Genomic DNA, 9,428 nt, shown 5'->3' on the forward strand with positions numbered 1-9,428 from the left:
GCGGAGGACCAGAAGTGGCCATTATCATGTCTCTGTGATGGATGTGTTTCTGTGTAGAAACCAGTGTGTGTGCGCATGCACACAGCACGCGCCTTTGTGTATTCAGGCTTATGTACATCCAATGTGAGCACTTGGGAAGCCATTACCTTATTGTCTATTAGACTGTGTATGCCTTCCAATAACACCGCTTGGTCTCGCCTCTGTCTGCAGGGCTGACCTGTGAGAAATGATAGAAAGTAGTTTTCCCTCCCATAATCGTATATTACCAAGATTTTTAAGAGTGACCAGTGATTGATTTTTTGGTGCATCAGTTTTTTGGGGTGCCCAATTGCACGCTGGGCTGACTTTCAGAAAGTGCTGGGCTTTTGAAAATCTGGCTCCTTAAGAGCTCTGGACACCCAGGAATCAGAGTTAGTTTGGAAAATCGTGTTCTTTGTGTTGTGTGGGGATTTTTAAATCCGTTTGTAAAGGAACAGTTAAGGTTCTCCCTAGTTTTCTGATATTCTGATTAATCTCACCTGTGATCATAATCCCAGTAATCTCAATTTGGGTTGCTAGGCCCTAAATGATCACTCTTGCCTACTAAAGAGCTATGCAGCAGTGTGTAAAGCACCCGGCAGGTGCTTCGGGGGAGAAAGAACCAGAGACAGCCCATGGCCTGCATGAATAGGGTTCTTAAAGCTTCTTTTCTCCTTCTCTCTGTCCTCAGTAATCAAGACAAGGCTGCAGTCCTTGAAAAGGGGAGTGAATGAGGACACGTACTCAGGAATCCTAGACTGCACCAGGTAAAAGGTCTCCTAAATGGTTACCAAAGATCCGGTTGCAATACATCTGTTCTAGGCATCTTCCATTGCCTGCTGCTTGGCAATGGGAGGGAGTTGCAGCACCAAGGGCTTCTTTTTTTAATAGTTTTATCTGAATGCCTAAAAGGGTTTTATCCTGTCCTTGGGGAAGGCTAATAGGGCAGGTGTCCCCTTCTTCCAGAAAACCCCAACCACCTCCTTCCCCGAAAAGCAATAACCTCAAAAACAAATACACAGCCCCAAGCAGAAAAGAGAGGAGAACCAAAGACTCTGTGGACTTGACTGGGGGTATTGCTATTGCTGTTGGTTTTAACATGAGAGAGTGCCCAGATCCTAGGGTGGGCAGCACTATAAAACCCTAAGATAGATAAGGATGAGATCTGCAGCAACTACCACTTTCTCTGTGATCCTGCCTTATAGGCACTCCTGTGCATTGCAGGCTACAGAACCCCACCCACCCACTCCTGTAATAGACTTAAAACCTCTGGCTGAGTTACTGCAGTCCTCAAATCCTGGTTTAAAGACTTCAAGTCACAGAGAATTCACCACTTATGCTAGTTTAAACCTGCGAGTGATCCATGCCCCACGCTGCAGAGGAAGGCAAACCCCCCGCCCCCCCCAAGGTCTCTGCCAGTCTGACCCGGGGAAAATTCCCTCCCAACCCCACATATGGTGATCAGTTGGACTTTGAGCATCCTGATTCTGGTGACAAAGACAATAAATTACTTTGGAAATATTTGTGTTCGCACAAGTGACACTATTATGGGCAATGGGTGGGATCAACTCATGCTGTCTGTCTCTGTAGGAAAATCTGGCAGAAGGAAGGCCCCCTGGCCTTCCTGAAGGGGGCGTACTGCAGAGCCTTGGTCATCGCCCCACTCTTCGGCATTGCACAAGTCGTCTATTTCATAGGCATCGCGGAATTCTTCCTAGACATGCTTCCAAAGCGCCGGGGTTAACCCTCGCGCACGCTCGCTGCTGGTCAGAATTCATCCAGCATTCGTCGTCGTCATCGATGGTGTCCGAGCAACAGCACAAAGGGTTAAAGCAGCAACCTCAAGGGTGAAGGTCGTCTCCAAACAAAAAGTCCCTTCCACCTCTCGATATGCCCTCACCCCATCTGGCCCTCCAGGACAATACTTAATTATGCATATCTATTATTTTTAATTACGCTGGTTAGCACAGACTGGGCTCACAGACCCCGGACCTTCTCCCAGCAATGGGCGGGGGGAAGAAACCGACAACACCTTCTGAATTACCAGGTAGTCAAGAAAGGAGCAAAGAACCAGACTTTGTTCCCCCCGTCCCTCTTCTGATGTGCCAGGCCTCTGGGAAGACAAGGCCTCAGAACACCTTCTAAAGGGGGACCCATATTGTCAGTAGAGGAAGCAGGTAGATGCCGCAATCAAAAAGTTTCTTGTCCTGAAACTCCCCTAAAATCAGCTGGACTTGGATGAACTTCTTGGAGATCAGAGGAGGGGGAAGGTTTATTTTAATCAAAGGGACTTCCTTCCTAAATAGGGGCCATAGGGCCTGTGTGGAGGGAGATGTACGCTGCACGTATTTGCAACATGTCTGCTCTGAAAGAGTATGTCTGTGGGATCATGTGTGAATGTCTTCAGGTGCATGAGTGTTTAGCTACGAGCTACAGGCGGGAGAGGGGAGAATTTAATGACATGGGATCAACTTTTTATTTATACAGGAAAAACAAATCCAATTACATTCCTTAAATCAGCCCAGCTCTGATGTGTCAAGCAGTTGGTCTACCCAGAGTACTGGTTGTGTTTTTTGGCCTGTCTCTAAGATGCGTTCCTCTCCTCCTTTCCTGTGGTTGTTTGCACCCACAAAGGGTCATTTAAAAAGATGATGGTCTCAGTGTCAGCCTTTCGGTTAAAGATCAGGATAGGCCACACCCTCAGCTGGTGTAAATGGTTGTAGATCCTTTGAAGTCCGTGAGCTCTATTGAAATCAGTGGGACTATGATAGTTTACACCAGCTGAGGATCTGGCTCAATGTACTTGGGGATTGAGTTGCCAACTTCTTTATCCAGACCAAAATTGGGATGTGGAAAAGAAATGAGGCCAGGGCATCTGTTTTAGTTCCACAGGGACCTAATTCCATGTGACCTACCGTTCAAAGGCCAGGTCTGGTTTTGCTATGATGTTTTTTTCTTAAGTACATTCAGAGAGGCAGTATGACCTCAGTCGGATCCACACCGGCACAAGAGCCTGCCTCTGTGCGTCCAGTTGTGGGATTGAGGATGATAGCCAGACTTACTGCTCGCTTTAGGGAGGTAGTCATTGACTGGATAACAGGCTGGCAACCCTAGACACATACAGATTCTGTTAAAGGGACACTAATGTTTTTTAAAAACCCAAACCTTTTCTTTATCTATATTCACAATATCACTTTGAATTCTCACAAGGGAAAGAACTGAAAATCTGGTGTGCTTTATTATTGCACTTCATTCCATTTCAACATGTAAACTAAACTGGTCAGTTTCACTTTTTGTTTGTAGTCTGCTTCACTTTCTGCTTCCCCATCACTAGCATCATGGTGCTGTTTGTGTTTCAGACGCAACAGATGAAGAATAATTTAAAAAAAAAAACCAGTTTCCCCTTGAAATCTCTGTGTATTTCTACACTCTTTATTTAGGTTTTGTGAAACTTTTTCTTTGTAAAACCTAAATTGGAGGCCAATTGTCTGATCATGTACCTTTTAATGTAGAAGAGGTTGTTACACAGCTAAGTTCTCATTTTTGCCTATGTGAGACATAAAAAACGACTGACTCTGCTATGTAGAGAAGGGAATCTGCATAGATGACCTCTCTATTCATAACAATTGTTTGTGATCCGTACTATGATGCTTGTGTCGCTCTGGAATTTTCTGAGTTGCACTTAAAGCTTTTCTTTTTCTTCCATAGGGTGACTCTTCTCCTGCTTTATGATGTATAATGAAGGCCTGAAAGGTGTCGGAAGTTTTTAAGGATTTTTTTTTTTGTCCTTGGTTTTTGCATGCAAGGTTCAGATCCCCATCTAGGCTGGAAGAGTGATGGTAGGAGAGCTAGTGAAATGGTGGTTCCCATGAGAGAGAAAGTTGGACAGTTGTTAGGAAAGGATGTCTAGTCACTAGTTCAAACTTTTTTTCTTTTTGTGTTAACACCTATTTAATGTTAATGACTAGCTTACATTTTGGAGAAAGGAAGTTTTTGTTTAACCCCGTCAGTTATGGTATGAGAGCTCAGACTAAACATCCCACTAGCTTCCCAGATGTCATCCAGCAAGACCAGGGAAACACAAGAGCTCAAATTCCTGATATTTAAAAGGTAAAGAGGAAGTGACCTCCTCCTCCTCTTTAAAAACAGGCCTTCTCTATACATCATAAAGAATCCAAAAGGAACACCAGCCTCGTTTTTTGAACAGTCCTTTGCATTTCGTGACCAAATTTTAATGTTCAAATGATGATTCCCCCCGCCCCCCACAGCCAATACATTACTGTGTATGAGACTTACAATTTGGGGTTAAAAATACATTGCCAGTAAATGTGTGTCAGAAGGAAACAAAGAACTCTGTGGCAAATACAGGTTTGAAGCAGCCTCTCCCCCTAAGATATGCTGCCCTTACTATGGATATCTGTGCTCCCAACTGTCTGCCTTGTTCCCATTTGGATTCACACTGCAGTGTGGACCAGCAATGTTGTTGCCATGGTTATTGGGCACAGAAAAGGGCCTGGAAAATGCTGCTTTATGGCCTCAGACAAAGATCCATGGAAATATCCCTTCCTTTCTCCCATCTTCCCCCCTCCACCACTCCCAGGTTTTTATTTTTAAACTTCAGCAGAATGACTGCACCCAGCGAGCCCTGTGCGATATGTCAGCGCGGGGCCTTTGTGAGCTGAAGTTCTTGGTGCTGACGAACTCGCGCTGCTGCAGCCTAGTGAGGAGTCCTCTTTAGTGCCAAGAGACTTAAGGACGGACCTGTAAAATTCTGAACTCAGGAGCAATTGCATCTGCCTGAGATCTGGAATTTCAAAGGGGGGCTCTGGTGTTGCTGCAGTAACTGTCTCTAGCTGGTGACCCTGCAACCCGTCAAGTCAGAAACTCTTACATTAGCATTTAATACCACCCCTCCCCTCCAGGGCTAAGCCCTGCCCCTTCCTGGCAGGGCTGCCTGGTGCCACCCATAAATGCTGCAGGTGCCTGTTTATTCTGATCATTCCAGCTGTGGAGGGGAGTGGTCAGCGTTGGTATTGGCAGCTGTAGCCCATTGATTACAGTGGAATCAGCTGCACTGGTGTAGATAGCTTGTACGCTAGGGCTTGGCACCAGTGGTGCAGCTCTAGAGACCAAACTGTAGAAGTTTCCATTTAACAGAAGCGTGACTCCCTGTTAGTTCCATACACCCTGCCCCACCCCCTTCACGCTGGGCATTACCAAACGGGCCAGCACTTCCTTGCAGGTGGTGTAGCTAGGGCCATTGGGGAACTGCAGTGCTCAATGACTAGCTAACACCCTATGGTCACCTTGCCAAATCCAAGTGCAGAACCCACCCCTATTAAGGCCCTAGGCCTGGATTAATAGCAGGCAGGAGTGCAGCTCCCATCCCTGCAAAGCTTTGCCTGAAGGAGGAGAGCAGGATCAGGGTAAAGAGAGTTCAGGGTGAGTCCCATATCTTCATTCCAGTGTCAGATTGAGTACCACCCTATGACCCAGCAGGGAGCTTGCAGGCCCATGTCTCACAGGGATTTCAGAACATGCCCAAACCCTCTGGAAGCCAGGAATGTTGGGTTTATACCCAAATCCCCTTTTCACTGGCTTCATGAACCCAGCAAAGCAAGTGTCTGGCACCATCATTGTACCAGTGTGTGCGCTACAGCTTTCAGCAGTGTGTTCTGCCTGTTGGGGAGGGAGAGGCCTGGGGCAGGGTCTGAGACTGGTACAGGGGAGGGGAGACTCCTTTTTAAAATGTATTTAATACTGTATGTTAAAAGGACCTGCTCACATCCCTGTTTCCCTGGAGATCGTCTCCTGTCACTCCAGCAGTGGAGGCCTAGAATGCAGAAATGCTGATGTTTTTTTCTTCATGGGAAAGCGGCGATCTGTTTCCCATGGTCCCATGACTTTATTTGCTGGTGATTCTGCTGGCAACGGTTTTCTGGTTGGGAACTTGATTTGAGGTTGCAACACTGGCTGGCTCAGGGGCTCAAACAGAAGCACATTAGTGTGTTGAAGCTGAATGCTTGTAAAGAGATTACCTGTTGCAAGAGGGAGATCAGTGGCTGTGATTAGACCTAAAAATGGATTCCTTGGAACAACCTCTTGAAGGTTCCAAGGGGGTGTTAAACCTCTGATACTGGTGTTTCTGTGGACTATGCTTGTGCATGGGCATAGAATGCCCAGCCTGTTGCTTTTGTAGGACGTGCCTGCTATTGTCCCTTTCTGATATGATATGCACCTCCAGGTTCGTGTGAGCTGCACCATAAGTCATCTTTGGTTTGTTTCTTTCCATCTCAGAAACAGGAAGGCAAAAATTTTCAGAAGTGATCTCTGATTTTTGTCTGCTCGGTCCTTGGGTGCCCAAACTCGGGTGGTTTGGGCCTGAGTTTTTTTGGAAGAGCTGAGCACCCCAAATTCTAATCGAAGTCATTGGTGCCTCCGGAAATTTGGCTCACAACATGTCAAAGTAGGCACCTAAAATCAGACTACTTTCAGAAATGTTGGTCCTAAATTTATAGCTAATAGATGTGGCTGGGATCCTGACAGCCAAGACTTTGGCTTGGGACCCCATTAACAAAAGCCAGTGTTTAGACCTAGCAGTTTTGAGTATTTCCCTTGCAGTGGTCTCAGAGTAGCTAAGAGGTGGTGTGGGAAACACAGAGAAATAACTTAGTCTCTCAAAATGCAGACTCATCCGGACAGAGCTGTAATGAGCATCCAGCAGGTTAAGCTGACTGGTAATTGTGACTCTCTCCTAGGAGATCTGACACTGTCCTCACCATTCGGTGTTCCTGGAGTCGGCAGGAAAAGGGTCTCCATGGTAGGGGAAGAGGAAAAGCATGATGTGTGGACCAGTGCTAGTGATCAGCAAGATAACTTAGGTTTTGAGGTGGTGCTTTGATATGGATTTCTGCTCCCATTAACTGCTTTGTTGTGGTCCATGATCGAGGATGCCTGTGGCTTTTCCAAATAGCTTTTGGGAGCACTAGTTGCTGATCACCTAGCTGTGTATGCATGCAGAGCCTCGTGCCCCATGATACTCTGCTTCAGGTGCTTTGTTGGAATGGGGACCCATGGATGTCCCAATGTCTGCCCTAAGCCTTGCAGTAGAGGCCAAGAGGTTTGGCCTATCAGGACACAATTACAAAATCCAAAGGCAAACATGAGGGCATTGGCTCCAAAAACCTGTGAGCCAAGATCTGTAGTCCAGGTCTATTACCCCTTTGTTCCACCACAGTGACCTTTTGTAGTGCATGCAGCACTAGGAGTCTGTCAGGCTGCCTTTGCCATTCAGCTCTGCCTGTGGCGTACCCCACAAGGGCTGTCTACACTGGAGAAATTGTCTAACCAGTTCAGCTAGACCAACTTTTTTTTTTTTATGAAATAGCCGGGAACCATTGCCTAGCCCTGGACTGAAGCAGTTAAGGCAGCCTGACCCAGTTAAAGGCCAAGTGGTCAAGGCTACTGCTCTGATCGGGTTTTAAAACCGATTTAGCTGTGCCGACTTGAGAGCAGTTAGCAAATCTGCCCAATGTAGACAGGCCCTTAATGCCAGGCTGTGTAAGATCCTTGCAGTTCAGTGAATCATTGAAGGCCAGAATCCTATGACGTATGGAAAAACAAAGCAGAGGTCACAGCATTACAGTGGCTGAATGCTTCAATTTCCATCAACTATGGCCACTGCAACAGTCATTGTAGCTTCATTGTATACAGTTCATCTGTGTGATGTGCCCTGAGCATAGGCATCTTGAACAGATTAGTCTCCTTTGTCAATAGACTTTTTAGACTAGATGATAGAATCAGGTGAGGTGGTTTGTAACTGACCCCTAAGGGTGAGTGAGTGTGGGGTAGTGGCTAATCACAGGAATGGGAGATGGGAATTCTGGGATCCACCTGGCTCTGCTGCTAATTCAAGTGCCCCAGTGAGATGGGGGGGAAAATCCTTGCCTACCTTGCAGACATGGTACGGCTTAATCCGTTTGTCTCTTGAGATCATCAACTGGAAGGTACTACAGAATGCAGCTTACGGGTATTATAAGAAGGGTTGACTGTTCTTCAAATATAAATTGAACTGAGCATTCAGGCCCAATTAAATAACATGGATTCATGTGTCTTGGGGAAACCTGACCGGATGCAAGAACGATAATGTGATAGCCAGAATGGAGCCATGCTAATTTACATCAGCTGAGGATCTGGCCTTTACTTTGCAATTAACATGCACAAAGCAGAAATAATTTTTTTTTTTTATTAAATCTGCACTATGTAGCCACTGCTCCTTCTGGATGTCCGGATTGTTTGCAATAGGTTCTCTAAGTCACCGTAATGAGACCAGCTGGTATATCCCACTCTAGCCTGATGTTCACTTGTCCTTAGTCTCATCCATTCCTAACTAATCAGATGTACAGGGTGTGAAATCTCTTGCATTCCTGCAAAGTTCAGGGAGAACAGAGCAAACTGTTGACCGGCCTGCAAATAGTGCTGATGCTTTTGGGAACTTCAGGCTGTCTATGGGCTTTTATAGGACATGTGTGCTGTTGTCCTCAATGGATTTTGTGAGGCGTGTGACACATTAAACTTGTGTTTTGTTGTTCATTCACCAAAAAGGGAGCCATTGGTTTGATTTTTTTTTTAAAAGTAGCCGCATGAGTGCAGGTTAATAACAAACTGAGGCCATGGTACATGGCCCTTGAGCAGGAACTGGAAGAGGCACAGAGAAAACTGGAGGGGGGGCAGTCATGGGGCTTGAGTCTGGTGATGGTAGAAAAGGTGTTTTTGGAGGGTAGGGGATGGTGAGTGGCTACAGAAGGGTTCTGATGTTCAGTGGCACTTGGTACCTGCCATTCCCATTAACTCTAAGGTTGAAGGTTCAGCACTAGAGCTGGTCAGAGTGGGCTTTTTTCCCCATGGAAAATTTAGACTTTTTAGTGTGGGGGGGCGGGGAATCCAAAATATTTTGGTTTGTAAATATTGCCATGGTGCCTCATGGGAGTCATAGTTTGAGTGCCTCGTACTCCCATTGTCCTGTAGAGACTGGGCTTCTTGGTATCACTGCATCTCCCATGATGCACAACAGTCTCTCCTCATGGTGAGGAGAGCTGGGTGCATCACAGGAGTCCTTGGCCAGAGTACATCATGGGAAGATGTAGTATGGCTGGAGAGCCTGGTTCACAGAGGAGAAAGGGGACATGAGGAAATCAAACTACAGGTCCATGAGGCACCATGGCAGCATACCCAAACTGAAATGTTTTCTTCTTTGGATTAAATAGTTAGATTTGGAGGCATTTATTTTATTTTTTTACAAAATGATTACATTTAACATGGACACTTAGTGAAAAACTTTGTTTTTGTGTTTGGGGTGTGTGTGTGTGTGTGGTGGTGGTGGTGTGGTTGTGTTGTTTTGTGTGTTTGGT

At 46.1% G+C, this 9,428-nt stretch overlaps 1 protein-coding gene across 9 annotated transcripts in view; it reads left to right on the forward strand.

Annotated features, from left to right (window-relative positions):
- Positions 1-3,307, forward strand: part of SLC25A22 (solute carrier family 25 member 22) — an 81,024-nt gene extending 77,717 nt beyond the window's left edge. For all 9 annotated transcript variants that reach the window (XM_045016833.1, XM_045016825.1, XM_045016826.1 and 6 more), the window contains 2 exons: positions 710-785; positions 1,609-3,307. In XM_045016833.1, the coding sequence (XP_044872768.1) occupies positions 710-785; positions 1,609-1,762 (230 nt within the window). In that variant the 3' untranslated portion in view covers positions 1,763-3,307. The remainder of the gene's footprint in view (positions 1-709; positions 786-1,608) is intronic.
- Positions 3,308-9,428: the final 6,121 nt, after the last annotated feature.

This window comes from Mauremys mutica, chromosome 4 (assembly GCF_020497125.1).
Source record: "Mauremys mutica isolate MM-2020 ecotype Southern chromosome 4, ASM2049712v1, whole genome shotgun sequence".
Taxonomy (NCBI): domain Eukaryota; kingdom Metazoa; phylum Chordata; order Testudines; family Geoemydidae; genus Mauremys; species Mauremys mutica.